Here is a 25093-nt window from a genome sequence, read left to right as displayed (position 1 = left end):
TTATTTTAAAAATCTTAATTCTAGTGGAAAAGGCTTTTCTAGTATGTAGAGTACATGAATAATCCTTGCCTCTGTATTCCAGGTTTCCCAGCCAGCAGAATCCTCCCAGCAGAGTTCAGGAAGGTAGAGTGCAACTACTGAAACAAGCTCAGGTGATGGTGGAGGAAGGTCAGAAAGATTTGGAGTCAAGGCTAAGTGTGACTTGGCCAAATTATTTGCCATCTCTGGAGCTCGTTTTTTTATTTTGTGAAACAACAGGGTACTAGGATCGACGGGATACATCTCACTACGCATTAGGGTCCTGGACTGCTAATAATATTTAAAAAGAAAAAACTTTATACTTCGATTCTCTTTGCTGGGAACTGAAAACTTCATTAAGAAATAACTTAAGGGCCCAAGGATTTTCATTTCCATGAAAGATGTGATAAGAGCCTTGGGGGTGATCCGAAAAGTTGGATCATTCCTCCTGTCACCCTCCGCTTTAACTTTTATTTGTCCAGTACGTGACCTTGGGCAAGTCCCTTCCCTTTTCTGGGCTTCTACTTCAGTGTCAAGGGAAACAGCACCAGGCAACTTGAGTGTCCTGAAGACAAATAATAGAGCTCAAAGGTCCCACTCTGACCAATTCCTCCATTTCCCCAGATTCTAGGTAGTCTGGCTTCCTGGTTGGCGGCCATCGTATGGCTTAGCTTCCCATGCAAGCCAGGCTCACGGTCAATTCTTCGTAATAGTACCCACTTCAAGTCGCCATAGGCTTTCACTTTTATTTTCTTCTCCGTCCTGGCAGCACCTCCCCCATCCTGCAATACCCAATGAGAGTCTGGGTTGTAGGAACAGTTTCTCTGCCCTGGCAAATAGGCTCCATCCTACGACAGGCAGGGGGCGTGACGCCAGCCCTCAGGAGAAACTACAACTCCCAGCGGGTAGCGCGCCAGACCTGCCCCGCAAGCCTCCGTAGCCCCACCGCTTGGCCCACTGGGGGCTGGAGTCTTGACGGGTGCATGTAAAGGAAGGAAGGAGTGGAAGGTGGGAAGGGGTAGGAAAACACACGCTACTACACAGCTCGCTTGCCAGTGCTTGTAGAGATAGTGTGGGGATGCGTCCTTGCCCAGAGGTGAGCTGTGGAAGAGTGAAAACGAAGAGGCGGGGAAAACTGGGTACACATACACACACACACACACACACACACACACACACACACACACACTCTTCCACCCGCGCCCAGGCCCTAGTGTTGGGCAGAGGGATGAGAAGCTGAGTAAACTGGGCTGGTCTCCGCCTCTGAGACAATCCAAGAAAAGGCAGAGTTTTTAACTCTGCAGAGCAACGGAGGCAATTATGCGCCGCCCGGAGCCGCGGTGCGAGGAGCTGGGGGCGAGGCAAGAAATAACCGCCGTCCCCGCGGCAGAACGTTGGAGGAGCTGGCGCCGGCGGGGTCACCGGAACCGGACTCGTGCGCGTGCGCCCCGTGGGCGGTGCGAGTGGGTGGGCGAGTGTAAGGCGGGGTCTGATGGGGGAGGGCCGGGCTGGCGGTCCCTCCTTTCCCTCCACCCGCTCTGCCCCTCCAGGGCTGTGTGGGCCGGGCAGCCATTTTGGGAAGAGAGCTTTGTTATGGTTGCGGGCCCTCCGCTTCTGCTGGATCGGGTCGCTGGGACGCGCCCTTAGACGCCGCGTTTGGTCCCTAGCCGTGGCCCCGCCGCTACCCGGTGAGTGGGAGTTGCGGGCTACTGGGCAGCAGGGGATCCTGAATTGTCCTGCTGCGGGGCTCCGCCCGCTGTCTCACCGACTGGCTGTTAAACAACTTGAAGGAGGCTCTCGCACAGGTGGTTGGGTGTAGGACGTCCCGGGGAGGAGGGGAGAGTCCACGGGTCGTGCAGTTCGGAAAAGCAGCGCGACCCCCGTGCGCGGAGCTTCGCGCGCTCGCGTGGCCGCGCCTCCCCCAGAGCGCTCCTGCTTCAACTTTGGTCTTCGGGTCGGAACGCTCACCTGCGGCGTTCTGGCTCCTCTCCAGGTGTTCCGGCTTGTTGATGGTGGTTGAGTGGCTGGGTTTACAGGTTTCTTTTTCTTTCCTTCTTAAATTAGAGCCAAGGGTTTTTGTTTTCTAATGAAGGAAAATATGAGGAGGAAGAAATCGTTTAAGTCTAGTATGTTGTGTCTCAGGGGAAGAGAAGAGCTTTAACCCCCAGCGTTCCGCTTCTTGGTTGCGAGGTGTTTTCATTTATTTAGATGTAAGTCTTTCCCGCGACTACCGACTCCCCGACCTCCCCCCTCAAAAAAAACTAGTCGATCTTGTGTTTTAACGAGGATTTTTCCTCTTTTAATCTACCCCTACCCACTCCCGTGAAATACAGAAGAAAGGCTGAATCTAAAATGGCTGTAGCTCGGGGAAGTGAGTGCCCTGAGCTTTGGTAACTTAAATACGTTAACATGTCTTAAATATTTTGTTGTATCTCCTACGAGGCCAAAAGTTGAATCTTGAATTTTTGGTCTTCTTGCAGTTGGTGTCTTATCTTGACGAATCCTTACTAGGTGAAAACAAAGGTGAGGCTAAAGAAGTTTGCTTAACTCCAAAAAGTTTACATAAGAGTGGGTGCGGTTTTGTTTTTTGTTTTTTTTTTTAGTGGCTTATAGTTTTGAAATTTTGCTGTGGTGGTAATTTTATCAGCCAACTTTGTGGTCTAAGGTTGGTTTGTCGTATTTGTTGAATTATTTGCTTAACCTTATTAATTAATTGCTTATCAGGGAAAAACGGCGTTATGGTGGTTCATGTTTTAATATAGTGGTTCCATCCAAAAGTAAAGTTACTGGCAGTCTTCAATAGACTTAGTAATTTGGTGGCTGCTGGCCTTTTCTAAGGTCTTTCATGTATTATACTTGAAAGGGAATCAATGCTGTTAAGTTTGGGACATTTATTAGAAAAGTGTAAGACAACAAATGAAAAGAAAGCTTGGATGAGGAGCGCCTGATTATTGTGCCCTTTCAAACAAAAGGCTGTCTTTCTGTTTGCCTTTTTTTTTTTTTTTTTTTTTTTTTTAACTATTAGAATCAGAAAGTTAACTGAAAACAGAAAGGCAAAGAATGGAAAACAAAAACAGTTAACTGCAATGTTTGGGAAGGTGCTTGAGTTTCAAATTGCAATCTGTCTAAAAGAAAAAATAATGCTGATTGTGAATGAGAGCTTTGAAATTAATAGTAAAATAAGCTGTCATCTTCTAGGGAGTAAGTTTCAGTTTACCTTTCTACATTCTTTAAACACAGAAATGTAATTTTGTCAGTTCCCCTAGGATTTTTTTTGTTGTTACTTGGTTTTATAAGAAAAACATTTAAAGTTCTTTGTAGAAACTACATGTCAGTTGCTTTGTGTTTTGCCTTTGTTGCCTCCTGTGCCTAAAAATTTGAGTAAGACCTTAACTCTGATATTTTCTAGAGTACTCAAAACTGTACATGTTTCAAATATGTAAATAAAAATTGTTTAAGTTGATTCTAGATAATACCTTATCAGAGTTCTTGAAATTTGGGGGCAGTGTTAAGCCTTTTTTATTTTGAATGACTTCAACTTAACAGTTTTCTCATTGGTGGCTGTTTAAAAGATTGGCTGAGGAGGGTACATGTACCACTTTATTAAGTTTGGAATGATAAGAAATCTGGGACACAGTTCTGCTTATAATTCATTCTAAAATGTTTAGTTAAAGATAAACAATTCTGAATGATACTTCAGCAGATTGCCTCTCTTTGTTTCATAGTTAAATTGAATGTATGTAGTAACAGTGATACTCTGATGTGCCAGAGTGTTTGCTGGAAGTACTTTATATTTGTCATTTATTTCTATGAGGTTGGATATGTTTTGTCCCCATCTTTAGTTGAGGAAAATAAGTCCAAAGACTCATCAAATTAGTAGGTAGCAGACAGCCTGTGCAAACCTAACCCGTAAACTTTTAGATCATTATGTTAACCATTATGGCTGTTTAACATGAAAATAAGACTGTTGAAAAAATGAGAAACAGAAAATTTTAAAGGATCCCAACCAGAAAAGTAGTTCATGGACAAGGTAAATTTTGGTGTGTGTGTAGTTTTTCAAATAGAAGAGGGAGGGGGGATTTAAGTGGTCCATACATGGCTACCTCAAAAGTGACTAAAATTGCCATTGTCTGGAATTTAATATGTGGTTGTGCTGAGAGACCTAGCTGCCCAAGTCACTTCTAAATCAGACTCTCATTTTTATTTCCCACTGAAGTCTTCCCAAAACAAAACTGGCGACAAACTTGAAGAATTGTTCAGTAAAAGGAGCTGAACCTCTTGTAAAATACTGATAAAGTTCTGTAAATTGAACTTTTAATAGATGATTTCAAATACACTAGGCAACTATTTAAAGGAGTCTCCTAATAGTTATTTTCCTTTACTAAAGCAAATAATCAGCCTTTAATTGGTCTATTGGGCAAATTATTTTTTATTCTGACAAAAAACAGCTCAGTCATTCTTAAGAAATGGTGGAGGCTGTACTATGGTGCCAGTTTCAGCGTGCTAGGGGCCACAGATATCCAGATGACCATAAAACATTCCTGCCACCAAAGAATTTAGTGGTTGAACAGGTAAGTGCAAAAATGTTCACAGAAAACAGCATAGAAAGCTATCTTTCTTAGAAAGAATTGACTTTTAACATACTAATTAGGTCTACTTTCCTTTTCTATAAGACTGTATTTCCTTGTATTAATAAGATGTCAGGCTAGAGAATTGCCAGCATGAACAAAGATTTAGTACACGTCTGAGCAGTAAGTCTGTTGGTGTGGAATAAGTTTTATTTGTTTTCAGAGAAATCAAATTCATTTAAGTTTGGCTAGACTTTATATTGCAAACTCTTGTTTCTGCTGATTATAAGTTTAAGTTACATTATATAAAATTCTCTTCTGAATTACTGCTATCCTTGATATTTATAAGTATGTTGAAAGACTGTTCAGGGGCCCAAAGGTAGAGTTATTTCAGTGTTTCTGCTATATGTTTTTATGAATTATTAACTACTTCTTACTTTTACCAAGTATTATGGAAAGCATATTAACCATTTATTGTGGGCTTCATAAGCTAGAGGTTGTAATAGAGTCTGATGTATATAATTTCATTATTCCTTAAAACATTTCTTTAATTAACCCTTCTACACATGAGTATACAGAGGCTCCAGTAAGTTGAGTAATTTGCATAACATAAGTCTTAGCATATTCACACAAAATACTGGGGATTCAGGTACCTTTCTCTGATTCCAAAGCAGGGTTTCTACCACATCATGTAGTTATAGAGTTCTTAAAACAATGTCTGACCATAGTAAACATTTCATAGTAGTAAAATAAATTGTATGAAATTGTCTTTAATACCATTTGCCAATGGAGTTGAAATTCACTGAAGTCTGCACAGGTGTTGCACATGGGGGTCTTTTAATTTGTGTTCTGTTCTGTCATTTCTTTTTTTCATATACTACTTTCCTGTTGACTTGAGTGAGGATCCAGGTCCCACACATTAATTGACTGATACTCTTCCAAGCCTCGTAATTTATATGTTGCTTCTCTAATTTTTTTTCTTTAATTTTGTTGGAGAAACCAGGTCATTTGTCCTGCAGTTTCCCACATTCTAGATTTTCCTGATTTCTGTGTATTTGGAATTGGTTATAGAGGCTTAGATTGATGTTGGGGAAGGGGAAGTGAGGAGAAAACTAAATTCATAGGTGACTTTTTGCATTTGGAGATTTTTTTTTCCTGGTTCAGTGGTTCTCGTCTTTATCATTTTCTTTTAAATTTCTCTATTGAGCAGCATAGAGTAATTGTATGAGTTATTGACCTCCTTTGTTATGCTTGTAAAATGGAATGTTTCTTTTGCTCCCATGCCCAATGCAGTATTAGCTTTTACAAATAGTTTGTTTCCTGTCCTTTTCTTTTTTCCTGTTATATATTGTTATAAAATTGAGTGAAGTATGCTGGGTTTGCAGTGGTTTTACTTTGTGGTTTGGGTTACTAGAGAATAGTGTTTTCAGCCTGTTTGGTTTGAAATTTTTTTCCTTTCAAAACTGCATTTTTGCCCTATTGTTTACATCCCTCCCCCAAACTATTAAGCATTTTATTCTTTTTTTTTTACGCTGTATCATTTTTTTATTAATATACTTTATATTCCAGGATTTCTAGATTACAGGAAAATTGCAAAGTTAGTAGAGTTCTCATCTTCATCCCCCACATTATTAATGTCTTACATTAGTATGATACACTAGTTATAATTATTGAAGCAATATGGATACATTATTTTAAAGTCCATAGATTATTCATATGTTCTTCGTGTTTATCTCCTGTCCTTTTACTGTTGCAGAATCCCATCCAGAATATCACATTACTTTTTTTTTGCTATCATTAATCTACAATTACATGAGAAACATTGTGTTTGCTAGACTCCCCCAATCACCAAGACCCCCCCCCACATACCCCATTACAGTCACTGTCCATCAGCGTACTAAGATGCTATAGAATCACTACTTGTCTTCTTTGTGTTGTACAGCCCTCCCAGTGCCCCCACACACACATTATGTGTGCTAATGGTAATGCCCCCTTTTTCTCCACCCCGTACCCCTCCCTTCCCACCCATCCTCCCCAGTCTCTTTCCCTTTGGTAACTGTTAGTCCATTCTTGGGTTCTGTGAGTCTGCTGCTGTTTTGTTCCTTCAGTTTTTGCTTTCTTATACTCCACAGATGAGTGAAATCATTTGGTACTTGTCTTTCTCTGCCTGTCTTATTTCACTGAGCATAATACCCTCTAGCTCCATCCATGTTGTTGCAAATGGTAGGATTTCTTTTCTTCTTATGGCTGAATAATATTGTGTATATGTACCTCCTCTTCTTTATCCATTCATCTACTGATGGACACTTAGGTTGCTTCCATATCTTGGCTATTGTAAATAGTGCTGCGATAAACAGGGGTGCATCTGTCTTTTTCAAACTGGGCTGCTGCATTCTTAGGGTAAATTCCTAGAAGTGGAATTTCTGGGTCAAATGGGATTTCAATTTTGAGCTTTTTGAGGAACCTCCATATTGCTTTCCACAATATTTGAACTCGTTTACATTCCCACCAGCAGTATAGGAGGGTTCCCCTTTCCCCACAACCTCGCCAACATTTGTTGTTGTTTGTCTTTTGGATGGTAGCGATCCTTACTGGTGTGAGGTGATATCTCATTGTGGTTTTAATTTGCATTTCCCTGATGATTAGGGATTTGGAGCACCTTTTTATGTGCCTGTTGGCCATCTGAATTTCTTCTTTGGAGAAGTGTCTGTTCAGATCCTGTGCCCATTTTTTAATTGGATTATTTGCTTTTTGTTTGTTGAGGTCATGAGCTCTTTATATATTTTGGATGTCAACCCTTTATCAGATCTGTCATTTATGAATATATTCTCCCATACTGTAGGACGCCTTTTTGTTCTATTGATGGTGTCCTTTGCTGTACAGAAGCTTTTTAGCTTGATATAGTCCCATTTGTTCATTTTTGCTTTTGTTTCCCTTGCCTGGGGAGATACGTTCATGAAGAAGTCGCTCATGTTTATGTCCAAGAGTTTTTTGCCTATGTTTCTTTCTAAGAGTTTTACAGTTTCATGACTTACATTCAGGTCTTTGACCCATATCGAATATACTTTTGTGTGTGGGGTTAGACAGTGATCCAGTTTCATTCTCTTATGTGTAGCTGTCCAGTTTTGCCGACACCAGCTGTTGAAGAGGCTGTCATTTCCCCATTGTATGTCCATGGCTCCTTTATCATATATTAATTGATCATATATGTTTGGGTTAATGTCTGGAGTCTCTTTTCTGTTCCACTGGTCTGTGGGTCTGTTCTTGTGCCAGTACCAAATTGTCTTGATTACTGTGGCTTTGTACTAGAGCTTGAAGTTGGGGAGCGGAAGCAAGATCCCCCCGACTTTATTCTTCCTTTTCAGGATTGCTTTGACTATTCGAGGTCTTTTGTTGTTCCATATGAATTTTAAAAACTATTTGTTCCAGTTCGTTGAAGAATGCTGTTGGTATTTTGATAGGCATTGCCATTTTGACAATATTAATTCTTCCTAGCCAAGAGCATGGGATGAGTTTCCATTTGTTAGTGTCCTCTTTAATTTCTCTTAAGAGTGTCTTGTAGTTTTCAGGGTATAGGTCTTTCACTTCCTTGGTTAGGTTTATTACTAGGTATTTTATTCTTTTTAATGCTATTGTGAATGGAATTCTTTTCCTGATTTCTCTTTCTGCTAGTTCATCATTAGTATATAGGAAAGCAACAGATTTCTGTGTGTTAATTTTGTATCCTGCAACTTTGCTGAATTCAGATATTAGATCTGGAATTTTGGACTGTAGTCTTTGGGGTTTTTTATGTACAATATCATGTCATCTGCAAATAGTAACAGTTTGACTTCTTCTTTACCAATCTGGATTCCTTGTATTTCTTTGTTTTGTCTAATTGCTGTGGCTAGGACCTCCAGTACTATGTTGAATAACAGTGGGGAGAGTGGGCATTCTTGTCTTGTTCCCAATCTTAGTGGAAAAGCTTTCAGTTTTTCCAGTATGATGTTGGCTGTGGGTTTGTTGTATATGGCCTTTGTTATTTTGAGGTACTTGCCCTCTGTACTCATTTTATTGAGAGTTTTTATCATGAATGGATGTTGAATTTAGTTGAATGCTTTTTCAGCATCTATGGAGATGATCGTGTGGTTTTTATCCTTTTTGATGATGTGATGGATGATGTTGATGGATTTTAGAATGTTGTACCATTCTTGCATCCCTGAGATCAGTCCCACTTGATCATGGTGTATGATCCTCTTGATGTATTTTTGAATTCGGTTTGCTAATGTTTTGTTGAGTATTTTTCCATCTATGTTCATCAGGGATATTGGTCTGTAATATTCTTTTTTGGTGGTGTCTTTGCCTGGTTTTGGTAATAGACTGATGCTGGCTCCATAGAATGAGTTAGGAAGTATTCCCTCCTCTTCTATTTTTTGGAAAACTTTAAGGAGAATGGGTATTATGTCTTCTCTATATGTCTGATAAAATTCAGCGGTGAATCAATCTGGCTCAGGGGTTTTGTCCTTGGGTAGTTTTTTGATTACCGATTTAATTTATTTGCTGGTAATTGGTCTCTTTAGATTTTCTGTTTCTTCCTTGGTCAGTCTTGGTTGTATTTTTCTAGGAAGTTGTCCATTTCTTCTAGGTTTTCCAGCTTGTTTACATATAGATTTTCATAAGCATTTTATTCTTAACACTTTAGTACTCACCAGAAGCTAGACTTCCCCTCCCCTCTTTTGGGAACACATCCAGGCACTTTAACACTTGACATAGATAAACTTATCTACTTTCCTACAATGTCCAAATTACAGATAAGGACTGGAGGCAAAAAGAGGCGAAGTGACCTGCCCAAAGCCCCAAAAGCTAGTATATGACAGTCTGCTGTTCTAACTTAGAAGTAATGTTTGGATTGAAAGTAAAGTTTTTTTTCTGAGAAGAGATTTTTAGAAATGTTTGTAAGTAAAATAAACTTATGTCTTGTAATACAGTAGTCACTACTATTAAATCTCTAAAAAACTAGCTTTGAAATGTGGCAGCCTCTTTACTTATATTCGTAGGGAAATAGAACCTTTCAATTTCAGTGTAACTGCAAATATTTGATAAAAGTTACCATTACTGAATGGCTTGTTGTGTAGTGTAGTTGATGTAGTGACTTCTGGAGCAATTGCTACAAAAAGCATTCTTGCTGGTTCTAAAATCTCTTAGATACTAGCATAAATCTAATCTACTTAGTTATCTGAATCTTAGAGCCAGAATCTAATGTTTCAGACTTCATTAGGTAATAAATGTACTTCTGAAACATATTATTTTTAGTTGAAACTGTTTGATTTAAGTAAAGTACATTTTATCAGTGAGATTATGAGGGTTTAGGTAGGGTTGCAGGAAGTTTGTGACCTTTGAATGACAAAATATTGGAAAGGAGATTAACTACCTGAGAAGGGTTATAAATTTTAGTCTTTAAAAATTGTGTACTTTGTGAAATTATTTTCAGAAAATGTTTTTGGAACAATGAAGAAGAAAGCACAATGATGAAAGTTTATTACTAATGAGAAGACTGGCAGGCTTCATGTGTAGGCCATTCAACTAATTGGGCTTTTGTTGTTTCTTTTGTCTATTTGCCATTTTAACCCACTTCCAATATTGCCTTTATGTGAATCTTACTAGGAGAGGAAGCTTGAAAGGCTGTCATGCATGTAACTTGTATGCATACAAACGTACACTTTCTGTCCCTGACCCCCTGACAGCTGTTACCCAAGCTATGCCAGTTAAATACACTTGACTGGGGACTTCCATCTGGGGTGAGCAATGGAAAGACAGTTTAGAATTGATTCCATTGGCGGGTGGCAGTGGCAGCGCTGTCTGGACAGTTCCCTAAGAGGCTCTTCCTGGGGGTGTGACATTGGTGGTTTTAACTGCTTAGCTTTACTTGGTTTCCATGTTTGCCAAGTCAAAGAGCTCTCATTCATTTTGAGAATGTATTTCCAAAATCCTTCTGATAAATTCCTTTTTTGCTTAATCTACCTAAATATGGTTTCTTTTTTTTTAAACTGAGGACCCTGATTTGTAAAATTAGCTAATAAAATTTGCTCCTATTAGATTTTGTTTGTTACTGATTTCAGGATATTCATGTAACTCAAAGTGAAAAACTTTCCATGAATGTCTTTTTTTTTTTTTTTGTATCATTAATTTACAGTTACATGAGCAACATTATGGTTACTAGACTCCCCCATCATCACATGAATATCTTTTTTAAAAACAATCTTAGACAAGAATTTTTCTTTATCCATTCCCAATTCTTTTTTTCTTTTTTTTTTTTTTTTTAACATTTCAGCTTTTTATATTCCACATTTAAGAGCTACCATGCAGTGTTTGGCTTTCTCTGACTTACATCACTTAGCATAATGTCCTCAAGTTCCATCCATGTTGCTGCAAGTAGCAGAATTTCCTTTTATTCTCATGGCTGAATAAGATTCTAATGTCTGACTGCCACATCTGTTACCCATTCATCCTTCAACACTTAGATTGTTTCTACATCTTGCCTTTTGTGACTAATTCTGCAGTAGACTTGGGAGTGCTTATCTTTTTGGTCCTCTGTTCTCATTTCCTCCGAATGTATACCCACAAATGGGTGTTGCTGGTGGTGTGGTATTTCTGTCTTCAATTCATGGAGGACCTCCATGCTAATTTCCAGAGTGGGTAAAAGTGTTTGCCTTCTCACCAGCAGTGTCTGAGGCTCCCATTTCTCCACATCCTAGCCTGCACTTGTTATTTCTTGTGTTCTTGACAGCCATCCTGACAGGTAAGAGATGATATCTGTCATTCTTTTGATTTGCATTTTCCTGATAATTAGTGATGCTGAGCACCTTTCCATGTGCCTGTTGGTTGCTCGGATGTCTTCTCTGGAAAAATGTCTTTTTTAGTTTCTCTGCCCAGTTTTATGTCGGATTGTTGGGGTTTTTGTTATTGTATGAGTACTTTATAGATTTTAGATACTATCCAATATATGGTTTGTAGAATTTTTTTTCCATTCTGTTTCTTCCATTCTGTGTTGATTTCTTTTTTTTTTTTTCTTTGCAGAAGCTTTTAAGTTTAATGTAATCCCACTCACTTTTTTTTCTTGTTTATGTTTTTGGTGTCATATCCAAAAACCAAACCAAAACAAGCCAAGACCAATGTCAAGCAACTTCTTCCCTGTTTTCTTTTCTTTTTTTTTTTATTGGTAAGTATTGTTGATAAACATTGGTTTCAAATGTACAACAGTGGTTCAACAGTTAACCGGTATTATTAAATTCTCACCCCCTCTAGTGCAGTTATTGTCTATCAATGTAGAAAGATGTGACAGAATCATTGACTATATTCTCCATTTTGTACTACTAACTGTGACCAACTTATATTATGTTTGCTACTCCCAATTCTTAAAAGCAGTGGTTCTCAACCTGCTAAAATGTATCTGGAGTAAGGCCTGGGCACTATTAATTTATTAAAGCTCTGTCACATGGTTGTCTTTTAACAGTTCTTCTATTATTACAAAGCAGTACATGTGTTGGGTAGAATATTAGGATATATAGACATGTAAAAATACAAGCTTGACATTGCCATCTCCAGATATCACTACTGTTACCAGCTTCTAGTACTTTTTTTCCATATCTTTCTCTAAGTACAAATATGAAGGTTTTTAATTTCACTGTATTTTACTAAAATGAGATCAACTTGGAACTTGCTTTAGTCGGAGATACCCACTATCCATGTGAGTAAATGTTCATTTCCTGTAATATTCAGGTTGCTATCCAAATATCCCGAGCTAATCAAAATACTCAACTAGCTATCCAGTCATAGCTAGCTGTCCAGACTAATAGCTGATCCAGGAACTTGCTGCATTTAACACTTTAATCTCCTTTTGTCTCTTTAATCTAGTGTAGTTCTTATTTTTCAATGACACTTCATGACTAAACTAGTTGTCCTGAGAATGGTTTTGTACAGTTGCATTCTTACAGTATCATTTAGTTTGTTCCTTTAATTCCTATAGTTTCCCTTAAAGTTTACAGCTAAAAGTTTGATAGATTCACATTGAATCATTTTTTGGCAGGTCTAGATCTCTCATGCTGCAGCATATCCTAAAACACATAATACCTGGTTGATCTTTTGTAATGCTAAGATTGATCCTTGGATTAAGGTGATTGTAGTCCTATCCATATATTTAACAGTAAGTCTCCCCCTCCTTGCAACAAGAAAGTAATTTGTGTGGTATTACTTTTCACTGAGTTCCCAGTCCCTTTTCAATCATTGCCCTTTTTTTAAAGACAGCTTTATTGAGATATAATTTACTAAACATAAAATTTACCCATTTTAAATGTACAATGCAGTGATTGTTCAAATATTCACAGAATTGTACAACTATTGCCACGGTCTAATTTTAGAACATTTTCATCATCCCAAAAAGAAACTGTATAACCATTAGCAGTCATCTCCCCAGCCCTCAGAATCACCAATGTACTTTCTGTTTCTGGATTTGCCTATTCTAGACATATTTCACATATGGTATGCCTGCGCTGTTTTGTGCTTGGCTTCTTTCATTTAGCATAATGTTTTTAAGATTCATCATGTTATAGTAGTGTCAGTATTTAATTTGTTTCTACTGACATACAATACGCTGTTGTGTGTATGTATATACCACATTTTGTTTATCCATTCATCAGTTGATGGGCATTTGGGTTGTTGCCTCTTTGCATATAGCTGTCCAAACTAATAGCTGATCCAGTGACTGATTGTGTCCAACACTTTAATTTCTTTATAGCTATTATGAATAGTGCTGCTATGAACATTTGTGTACAAATTTTTGTGTGACTACATGTTTACATCTTTCTTGGATCTTTCTAGGAGTGGAATTGCTGGATCATATGGTAACACTATGTTTAGCTTTTTGAGAAACTTTTCCAAAGTGGTGTACCATTAATAAACTTCGACCAGCAGTGTATGATGGTTTCAGTTTCTCTGCGTCCTGAGCCACACTCATCATTACATCTGTCTTTATAACTTTCTTAGTGGGTGTGACATGGTATCTCAGTGTGGTTTTGAGCTGCATTTTCCTCGTCGCCAGTGATGTTAAGCATCTTTTCCTGTGTTTATTGGTCATTGTGTATCTTCTTTGGCGAAATATCTTAAATCCTAGCTCACTTTTCAATTGGATTATCTTTTTATTACTGAGTTTTAAGGGTTTATTGAGGTATTTTATTATTTTTTATGGCTAATTTTCCCTTATATGTATATACCACATTTTCTTTATCCGTTCACCCACTGGTGAACACTTAGGTTGTGTCCATATTTTGTGTTGTAAATAATGCTGCAGTAGACAAGGGGGGGACATACATCTTTTCACCTTAGTGTTTTGTTTACTTTGGATAAATACCCAGAAAAGAAATTGCTGGATTGAATGGTATTTCTATTTTTAATTTTCGGAGTTTTCCATAGTGGCTGCACCAATTTACATTCGCACCAAGCAGTTCACAAGGGTTTCCTTTTCTCTACATCCTTGTCAACATTTGTTATTTCTTGTCTTTTTGATAATAGCCATTCTGACTGTTGTGAAAAACCATTCATGATGGTTTTAGATAAAAGTCTAGTATGCAGAATTGAAGCCCTTGTGTTTTCCTCTGTGATTGCATGTCTTTGTGTCTTCCATCCTCAATTTGGTGTTGATAATTCTTACATTTTAAACTAATTTTGTATATCCCTAAGCAATATGTAATACTGTTTTCATTTTCAAAAACTTTGCATAGTATCATACAGTTTCTCATTTTTACTTCTTTTTTTAGTTCTACTGAGTGCCAGTCACCCATTTTGTTTACATGTATTTCTAATTTAATCATTTCTTGCTGTGCTGTATTTACGTCCTATTGGGCATTTAGGTAATTTAGTTTTTGGCCTATGTATAAAATCCCGTGGTAAACTTTCCTATATATTTTGTCTTGTGTTAATGTGTGATTAAGAATGGTGGGTCAGAGACCTTTCACAACTTCAGCTTTATATTTGTCAAACTGTTTCCAAAGTGGTTGTACAAGTTTATACCCACCAGCAGTATCTAAGAATACCTTGTTGCTTTACATCTTCATCAACACTTGATAGCTTCATGATTTGCTTTTCCAGTTTAGTAGATGTGAAATAGTATCTCATGATTTGACTCAGGTTTTAAAAATATAAATCTGTGAGTAAGTCAAGGTAATGTGTTATGTTGTGCTTAATTTTATTTCAGAGAACTTGAATGTCACATGCATGTCTCTTATGGGCAGGGCATTATGTTAAATGTCCTTTTAAATTTTTCTACAGAAATAACTGTAATTGAGTTTGTATTAGAAATAGAAATTATTTTTTGAACCCTAGTCATATAGTAGCCGAGTTCATTTATCAGTATTAATAACTGTGGTATTAAGTATTTTCTTAAGCAGAAATGCTATAGTGGAAAAAATTTAAAGGTGTCTTATATCCCCTTTTGGTTCATTGAAGGAACTGCTCAACAAATTTCATGCCTTTTCCCTACGTAGGAATTTATCTCCTCAAAAAATTAAAATAAATACTAAAGTGGAAAACCACTCTGGGCTCTTTCCTTGCTGAAGTGTCACTGTAAGGATTAAAAATAAACTAAGCAAGTCACCACTAACCCTGGCATTCTCTTTATTGGGGACTTAGGGAAACTGATCAGTTAGGAAAGGAGCATAGACTCCTGTAGGGTTACTTAGTTCTTCAGAGGAAGTGAAAGTGGTAGATAATTTAAACCTAAGTAGTTAACTTCAAATCATGAGATACGCAGAGGTACAGTTTTGGTCATAGTCTGTACTTGAAGGAATAAGGAGTGTTCAAGGAGAGCTCTTAACAGTAAGATAAAGGAGGTACTAATTGATGGGATTGTCAAGATCCCCTAAAAAAAAATTATAGTCTGTTTGTACTGAGATTATCCCATTTGCTATCAAGCCCTACCGTGTGCCACATGTGTACACTAAATATGTACACAGAAAAATATAATGCATTATGATGGATTCTTGAGTATAATGATATAATGCTTCATGAAACAATAGTTTCAAGTCACCCACGTAGACGTGAGAACTAAAGACCTGAAAATGAGATGTTGAAGAGATTCCAGAGAAACAAGAAAAGTGCTGCATCAAAGCTTTTAAGTATCCATTAATATTTACAGAGAAAAAGGAAAAATTCAGAAAAGAAGTAATCGCAGGGTAGGGAGAAGTCCAGGATACCTTACTGCAGTGGTTGCCACTCATGCCGCTCTAACAAAGATTTCATCAGCCCTTCGTGACTGTTACTCAGTGTAAGGATACCAACCTTTCCTTTTTTTTTAAGATGAGTTGTCTTTTCTCCCAAGATTTGTCTTTCTATATTTTATGGCATCACTGCTGCCTCTGCCGCTTTTTTTTTTTAATGAAATGATAGTATCCAGATTTTTTTTTTAATGTTCTACGTAACCAAATAAAATTGGCAAGCTGTATCAGCCCTTGAAACAATTTGAAATTCATAGCTTGATGCAGTCCAAATCTGAAAACTGCTTATCTAATGATGAAATGTCATGGAGACAGGAAGGGAATTTAAGATGAGATTGGCTCAGGAACATGTAAACAGTGTGAACCATTGAGGATGGTGATTTGCAAGTTACCTCTGGGAGTGTATTGGTCAGGTTTCTTTGTTTTAGAGAACAGAAATGTTTAAAAGCATGTTTTTGTAAGTGTCTTCCTAATCAGCTTCATGGATGATGAACTTAGTGAGCAAGAGTTGGATTTTACTGGGATTGGAATTTTGAGAATTGGGTGCAGGTCGTTGGAGAAGAGACAGAGTTGAGGGAGGTCATAATGATGGACTAGGTAACTTAAAATAGAGAACTATGCCGACTGGTCTCACTTTAAATTCATGATAACTTACACATTTGGGTCCTTGTGCTGTGAAACTATACCGCATCTTAGTTCATTCACTCTCCAGTTCTCATTTCATACCCTCTTCTCAAACCTGTGACTCCCTCCTTTGCCCCATCCATCCATCCTCACTCTTAGCTGAAGACCTTGCCTCTACTTCATTGAGAAGGTAGAAGCTGTCAAAGTAGATGTTCTGAACTCTTGTTACTTTAGGTACTCTTGCCTTCCCAGCTGTTATTGTAAATGGTGTACATTAATGTAAATAGTGTACACATAATGTAAATGGTGATTATTAAAGGCCAAACTCTGGTGTGCATCAGATCCCACTCCTCTTCACCTACTCAAGGACATTGTTTCAGTAGTTTTCTGCATCATCAACTGCATTTGGTTTTTCTTCTTTACCTGGGTTATAACCATCAGTGTGCCAAAATTCTTTTGACCACACATCTCCTTCTAGCCAGTCTACAATCCTTTCCATTTAGGACCCACCAGAATCAGGCTTTAAACTGCCTCTATCCAACATGGTCATTTATAAATTTCATGTTGACACCAGTCAGTGTTCAGTTCTCAGTCTTCCATCTCATTTAGTAGCTTTCAATACAGCTGGTCACTCCTACTTTCTTGAAGTACATTTCTGCTTAGCTTCTGGGTCCTCACACTCCTGATTTTCTTCTCAGTGTTCCCCATGTTTAAAGTTATAATATACCAAGGTTCCTCTCTGTCTACAGGCATTTCTTTGGTGATCTCATTTAAGTCCATGGATTTAAATAAAATTTCTACTTTCAGTCTGTTTCCCTACTGTGTACTGTAGATTCATGTATCTAGCTGCCTACTTAACATCTACACTCTGATACCTGAGAGGCTCCTAAACGTTAATATATTCAAAAAAGAGTTTCTTTGTCATTATTTGTGGAATCTACAAATTATGAGAATTCCTAAGACTTTAGCAAAATGCTGGATATAGTTTATACCAGTAGTAAATAGTATTGTCATTTAAAGGAAGTAACACAGTAGCATAAAATAGCATGAAGTATCGAGGAATAGATTCTTAAAAAGATCTGTGAGATCTTTATGGAGAGAATTTTAAAACTTATTTTAAAATGTTGAAGAATACCTAAATTCTTCTCATGTGCTCATGATTTGGAAGATTATCATAAAGATTTCAAGTTTCCCCATATTTATCTAGATTGATTGATTGCCATTCCAAGCTATGTCAAACAGCCTCTCATGCCCACTTGCCATGCTTGTTTTAAAGTTTATTCAGAAGAGCAAAGTGCAAAGAATAGCCAAGGCCTTCAGTAAGGTGTGTGTGTGACAGGGGTAGGGAGGGGGGCCTTGCCCTGCTATATACCAAGATATTATTATAAAGCCATAATAGATTGTAGACTGCAATCTTAACGGTATGGTAATATAACAGTAGAAATACAGGAATAAACAGACCAGTGGAACAGAAGCCTGGGAATAGGTCCGTACTTAGAAATAATCGGTGTAGAAAGAATAGTTCTGGGACAATTGGTTGCTCACATGGTAAAAAATGAAAATTGAACCTCATGCCGGATACAAATCAGTTCCAACTGATTGAGACTTAAATATGAAAGGCAGACTATAAAACTAAGTTGACAACATAGGAAATTCTTTGAACCTTGGAGAAGAAAGGCTGTTTATACGTAAGATGCAAAAATACAGATCATAAAGGAAATCAACAACTTTGACTACATTTAAATTAACCACTGCTGGTTGTGTAAACTGGTAACATCTGATTGGACAATATGGCATTACCTTGTGAAGTTGAAGATGTACTACCTGTTGGACAGCAATCCATTTATTTGTACACTTATTCAGCAAATATTTATTGAGTACCTATTATATGCCAGCCTGTTCTTTATGCCTTGGTTCAGTGGGAGACAGTTAAAGGTAAGTTACATTGGTGATTGATGCTATAGAAAATTGTTACTAGAATGAAAACTGTTCATGTCAGGTCATTTCCTGTTTTCACTTTTATGGATCTGAGTTCTAAGAAGTTATATGTAATCTTTTATATCTGTGCCACTCAATTCTTTGGATCCTTTTTGAGTTATTTACCAAAAATCATTTCACAATGTATCATCAAAAATTATTTTTAGTGATCTCCCTAGTTGATAACTAGGTTACATCCTTTTTCAATTCTGTGGAACACACAAATTAAACTACCTGATCTATGAAATGATTTCTTACCCAGTCATTAAATTTCTCAGTTTCTAAGATTCCCAAAAGCTTTTTCCAAAGAAGGCTTACCAAATGACTAAATTGTGTATTACTCTTGTACTTAAGGGCACTTTGTTTATAGAGCCAATGTAAAACAAGATTGGTAAAGAATTAGACACTGCATATTTGTGGATTTTTCCATAGGTTGTTTTTGTTTCATTTTATTTTATTTTATTTTTATTTTCTTTATTTTGCTGTTATTAATGTACAGTTACATGAGCAATATTACCATTACTAGTCTCCCCCTATTATCAGGTCCCCACCACATGCCCCATTACAGTCACTGTCCATCAGCAAAGATGCTATAGAATCTCTACTTGTCTTCTCTGTGTTATATACTGCCTTCCCCGTGTCCCCACCACCCCTGCATTATGTATGCTAATCATAATACCCCTTTTTCCCCCTTATCCCTCCCTTCCCACCCAACTTCCCCAGTTCCTTTCCCTTTGGTAACTGTTAGTCCATTCTTGGGTTCTGTGAGTCTGCTGCTGTTTTGTTCCTTGAGTTTTTGCTTTCTTCTTATACTCTACAGATGAATGAAGTCATTTGATACTAGTCTTTCTCCACCTGGCGTATTTCACTGAGCATAATACCTTCTAGCTCCATCCATTTTGTTGCAAATGGTAGGATTTGTTTTCTTCTTATGGCTGAGTAATATTCCATTGTGTATATGAACCACATCTTCTTTATCCTTTCATCTACTGATGGACACATAGGCTGTTTCCATTTCTTCGCTATTGTAAATAGTGCTGCGATAAACATAGGGGTGCATCTGTCTTTTTCAAACTGGGCTGCTGCATTCTTAGGGTAAATTCCTAGGAATGGAATTCCTGGGTCAAATTGTATTTCTATTTTTAGTTTTTTGAGGAACCTCCATACTGCTTTTCACAATGGTTGAACTAATTTACATTCCCACCAGCGGTGTAAAAGGGTTCCCCTTTCTCCACATCCTCACCAACATTTGCTGTTGTTTGTCTTTTGGGTGGTGGCCATCCTGACTAGTGTGAGGTAATATCTCATTGTGGTTTTAATTTGCATTTCTCTGATGATTAGTGATGTGGAGCATCTTTTCATGTGTCTGCTGGCCATCTGAATTTCTTCTTTGGAGAACTGTCTGTTCACCTCCTCTGACCATATTTTAATTGGATTATTTGCTTTTTCTTTGTTGAGGTGCGTGAACTCTTTATATATTTTGGATGTCAACCCCTTATTGGATATGTCATTTATGAATATATTCTCCCATACTGTAGGATGTCTTTTTGTTCTATTGATGGTGTCCTTTGCTGTGCAGAAGCTTTTCAATTTGATATAGTCCCACTTGTTCATTTTTGCTTTTGTTTCCTTTGCCCAGGGAGATATATTCATGAAGAAGTTGCTCATATTTATGTTCAAGAGATTTTTGCTATGTTTTTTTCTAAAAGTTTTATGGTTTCATGACTTATATTCAGGTCTTTGATCCATTTGGAGTTTACTTTTCTGTATGGGGTTAGACAGTGATCCAGTTTCATTCACTTACATGTAGCTGTCCAGTTTTGCCAACACCAGCTGTTGAAGAGGCTGTCATTTCTCCATTGTATATCCATGGCTTCGTTATCATATATTAATTAACCATATATGCTTAGGTTTATATCTGGGCTCTCTAGTCTGTTCCATTGGTCTATGGGTCTGTTCTTGTGCCAGTACCAAATTGTCTTGATTACTGTGGCTTTGGAGTAGAGCTTGAAGTCAGGGAGTGTAATTCTTCTCCCCCACTTTATTCTTCCTTCTCAGGATTGCTTTGGCTATTCAGAGTCTTTTGTGGTTCCATATGAATTTTAGAACTATTTGCTCTAGTTCATTGAAGAATGCTGTTGGTATTTTGATAGGGATTGCATTGAATCTGTAGATTGCTTTAGGCAGGATGGCCATTTTGACAATATTAATTCTTCCTATCCATGAGTATGGGATGTGTTTCCATGTATTGGTATCTTCTTTAATTTCTCTCATGAGTGTCATGTCATTTTCAGAGTATAAGTCTTTCACTTCCTTGGTTAGGTTTATTCCTAGGTATTTTATCCCATAGGTTGTTTTTAAGAGAATTTCTAATAGAATCAAGTCTCAGTGGTGTTTAGAGGTAACTTTTGAATTATTGCATATAGTATAGCTAGAAAAGAAATTTCATTTCTTGACGATGTGCTTATATAGTTATGCTTTTGACAATTAAAATGGCAAGTCAGCATCTGAGAGCAAGAAATTACCTGAATTAAATGAAGTTTTTGTTTGCTTATCAGTTTTAGGACATTACATCTTAGATTACATTTCAGAAACATTTGTCCTACCTAATATGTAGGTGTAGGTGTTCTGTTTTTAGGTGTGCCGTTTATTGTGCCAAGAACTTTGGTAAACAGTGGAATTCATAAAGAATCCCTTTAAATTTATCACATAAATATATGGTAGGAATGAGTAAATGTGCAATGAAATGTGGATGTGTGACTGAACGAAAAATTTACATCTAAGTGAAATGAGTATAGATTATAGTATCCCGGATCTTTCAGCAAAAGTTTGTGTTTCTTCATGTCCTAAAGAATATGCAATGTAAGTTTAATCTTTTCAAAGTGCAATATACCCCCTTGATCCAAAGTTGCAATGTTAATTTCTTTGAAGTAAGAAATTAACCCTCGATAACCTGGAATCATGTACAACATGCAACTGGGACACATTCATTGTACAGCTGGGACACAGTCTCAGGTTCAGGTGAATGAGTCCTCCCTGATGTTCACAATAGATTGGTTATTTCCCAGCATGCTTTTCCAGGAGCATTGCTATGGGTCTGTTAACTAGATGAAATAACACTCTGTACCTTGCCCATATTCTCTGTGTTCTCACCATACTTGATCTCACTAATAAGGCATTCTTTGATACTAATAAGGGGACCCAGAGGTGAGGTCATTAAATAAAAATTGTCATAACTCCTGTCACCACACAATACAATCAGACTATTCTAACATGAATCAAAAGACTTGTTATTTTTCTTTTTAATACACTTAAGGTGTACACCATAGTAAGATGAGTGAGAAGGACACTTGTGAACCAGGTGCCTTGACTATAGATACCGTCTTTGATGGATGGTGTTTTTTGTTTGTTTGTTTTTTAAGTATAGTTGATAAACAGTATTACATTGGTTTCAAGTATACAGCATAGTTGGTTCGACAGTTATCTGTTATTAAATGCTCACCCCAACTAGTATAGTTACCATTAACATAAAAAGATGTTACAGTATTTTTTACTATATTATCTATGCTGTACTTTCATCCCTGTGACTAATTTATATTACATGGCAGATCAGCTTTAGAGAGATGAGCATATTGGAAGTGAGACATAGGGAAGTTCCTTTAATACTCTCCATGGTCATCTACCCTTTTTAGCCCAAGTCAGTTGGCATAAGCCTGATAACATTTTTTGCAGGAAAAAAACCTCTTGTGGCTTCTTTGCATGTTTTGAGTAATTTTTCCCAATGGAGGAGTCAGAATTATGGGTCTTGTTCTTTTGGGCATTTGCATAGCTTAAGGACACGAGATTGCAGTTTTATTAATATAGGGAACCATGTGCTTACCAGCCACATTTATTCTGTGCTTTTTTCCTTATGACGAAAGTTTAATTTTTCAAGTCTTTCAGTTTGTCCTGGAAGCCAGACTTGGCTAACATGGATAAATAATGAGAGGAGTACAAAAAGAAAGGCAGCCCCCTGCCAACACATACATTTAAATTAACACTCCTAATTAGTACACTTGTTCCAAAAGACTTTAAGGTGGAATTTGTTCTGTTTTTCTAATTCTAGGAACCATATTTTATGACTGGATAGTAACTACCACAGTGTAATTCAGAAAGCAGTGAAGTTAGAAGACTGGTGTTCCAGGCCTGACCTAGGTGCTTATTAGATATGTTACCTTAGGGAAGTCCCTTAATGTTAGAGCCTACGTCAGTTTTTTTCTTGTTAATCTCTGGAATAGAGGACTAATTTGGTCTCAGTGGGAGGAAGGAGGGAAGGATAAAATGGATGTTGAGTTGAGATGAGTGTTTCAAGAATTCTCCCAGAATGGGAGTAGGTAACCCACTGGCTTTGTATTTAGTTTCATCCATCCTTTGATTAAGAATCAATAGAAAATTGATGTGTTGCTTGTTTCTATACTCTTGGTTTATTAATCTTCAAAGAAATGTGAAATAGCACAACTTTGATTTTAGAGGTAAACTGGGAAATACCATCAAAATTTGGAATTAGAAGGATGTATTAGTATTTGTTGGAGTTGTGGGGGAACAGTAACTTGCTATGGATTGAGGAATAAATGGGGGAGTGAAAGAATGAAGACATAAGAGTACACTGCTCTCTAGAAGTTTTGTTAAAGACTGAAAGGAAACATAAATACCTAAAGGAAATACAGACTCTAGGGAGGGGTTCTGTTAAAGTTGGGAAGAATTTGGTGTGATTTTTTTGTTGAGTGAAACCAGTGTAGATGTTGAAGTTACTGGTAGTTGATAGTGACACTACTGGACTGTGGAGAAAATGAGTGGTTGAGATCAAGAACACACACAGGTAGAGTGAAAAAGGGAACTTAAAGTGGAGGAGATTGAAGTAAGGCCCTCATCAGGAACATTGTCTCCTAGAACTTTGAGTTTAACTATAGTGTATAAAGTTTTGGTCATCTTGTGAAGTACCTGCAGATTGTCAAGCATATGTGAGATGCCCAATAAGTCATAGGTTTTGAAAGGTAAAATATTAGACAAATACTTATGAATGAATGATTGGATCAGGTATTCAGATACATGCATTTCTGATAGGCATGTGGTAGGGAGAAAGGAAAAAGCCCTTATATAAAATCTGAAAAAGAATGGATGAAGTACAACATTGTTTATATTTAATACTGACTATTTCTATTTACTCAACAACTTTATAATTTTCTAGTGTAGCAAAATACACATAAAATTTACCATTGTAACCATTTCATAGTGTACAGTTTGGTGACATTAAGTACATTGACAGTGCCACCATCACCATTATCTAGTTTCAGAACTTCTTCCTTACCCATACGTAAACTTGGTGTGCATAAGCAGTCACACTCCCTCACTCAACCACCTGGTAACCACTAATCTGTTTTCTGTCTCTATGGATTGGATGTTTCATATAAATATAATCATATAATGTGTCCTTTTGTGTATCTGACTTCTTTTAGCATGATGTTTTCAAGGTTTACCCATGTTGTAGCTTGTGTTAGTACTGCGTTCTTTTTTACAGCTGAATATAATATTCTTTTGTGTGAATATACCACACATCATTATCGTGATGAACATTTTTGGGTTATATGTATTTTGTACCTGTTGTGAATAAAGCTGATGTGAACATTCACAAGTTTTGGTGAGGACATGTATTTTCATTTTTCTTGGATATATACCTAAGAGTAGAAATGTTAGGTCATAATGGTAACACTGTGTTTAACTTTTTGAGGAACTGCCAGCAGTTTTCCACAGAAGGTGCACCATTTTATATTTGTACCAGCAATGTATAAGAGTTCTGATTTTTCTGTATCCTTGTTTTATTATAATTTATAAAAATTCATTAAACTTTTGAGTCCTTACCACATGCAAGGCACCATGCTCAATGCTGTGTGAGTTCAAAGAATGGCAGGCAGGATTCTAGAAATAAGTTTCTGGCCTGCTGGGAGTTAAGATCAGCATTTATAACTATCCAGGAAGGAGCACATTGTAAGTGTACTAGAAGGCACAATTAAAGTACATAAAGAGGATTTCAGCGGGGGGGAGTTTACTTTTGGGGATAGGTTTATTTCTTGAATATCAGATTGAAAATTTTAAATCCTATTCTATAGTTGATAGGAAGCCAGAAAATTTCTGAGCAGAATAGTAATACAGTTTGAACCTGGATTTCAGAAGAGAGATTTGGCAACCAAGAATAGAAACTGAAGTGAAGGGTGGAAGATACTAGTATAGTAATGCCTTTGAAACCAGTCCTTCTGTCGAAGGCTAATTGGAACCTGTAGTTACAAATAAAAATGGAAACTAAGGACTGGATTTGGAAACTGCTATCTTTATAACCTTCCTAGATTTCCTCTCTTCTCCTGATATCGTCTACCAAATACTGATAGTTGCCAAAATTCTGTCTCCAGAACAGACCTCTCTGAGCTCCAGACCACACCTCTCTGAGCTCCAGACCACATACTTAACATCTCATATTTAAAAAGAAAAAGAAAAAAAACTTGATCGCCCCCAGCTTAATCTTGCAACATTTTTTAAAGTTCCGAGAGTTTTAAGTGATAAATCTTTCCTTCTCAAAATTTCTCAGTAGTTAAGCAAAAGCCCCTTCAATTAATCACCCTATAAAAA

At 37.3% G+C, this 25093-nt stretch overlaps 2 protein-coding genes across 2 annotated transcripts in view; both read left to right on the top strand.

Annotated features, from left to right (window-relative positions):
• The window catches only part of IPP (intracisternal A particle-promoted polypeptide), a 51689-nt gene extending 50958 nt beyond the window's left edge, over positions 1–731 (top strand). The window contains exon 9 of the mRNA XM_057500170.1: positions 83–731. Coding sequence (XP_057356153.1) covers positions 83–127 — 45 coding nt within the window. The 3' untranslated portion in view covers positions 128–731. The remainder of the gene's footprint in view (positions 1–82) is intronic.
• An 817-nt stretch (positions 732–1548) lies between these two features.
• The window catches only part of GPBP1L1 (GC-rich promoter binding protein 1 like 1), a 56557-nt gene continuing 33012 nt past the window's right edge, over positions 1549–25093 (top strand). Inside the window, exon 1 of the mRNA XM_036892949.2 lies at positions 1549–1706. The gene's annotated coding sequence lies outside the window, so the exon portion shown is untranslated. The remainder of the gene's footprint in view (positions 1707–25093) is intronic.

This window comes from Manis pentadactyla, chromosome 4 (assembly GCF_030020395.1).
Source record: "Manis pentadactyla isolate mManPen7 chromosome 4, mManPen7.hap1, whole genome shotgun sequence".
In the NCBI taxonomy this organism is placed as follows: domain Eukaryota; kingdom Metazoa; phylum Chordata; class Mammalia; order Pholidota; family Manidae; genus Manis; species Manis pentadactyla.
This window is presented reverse-complemented; position numbering and strand designations above follow the sequence as displayed.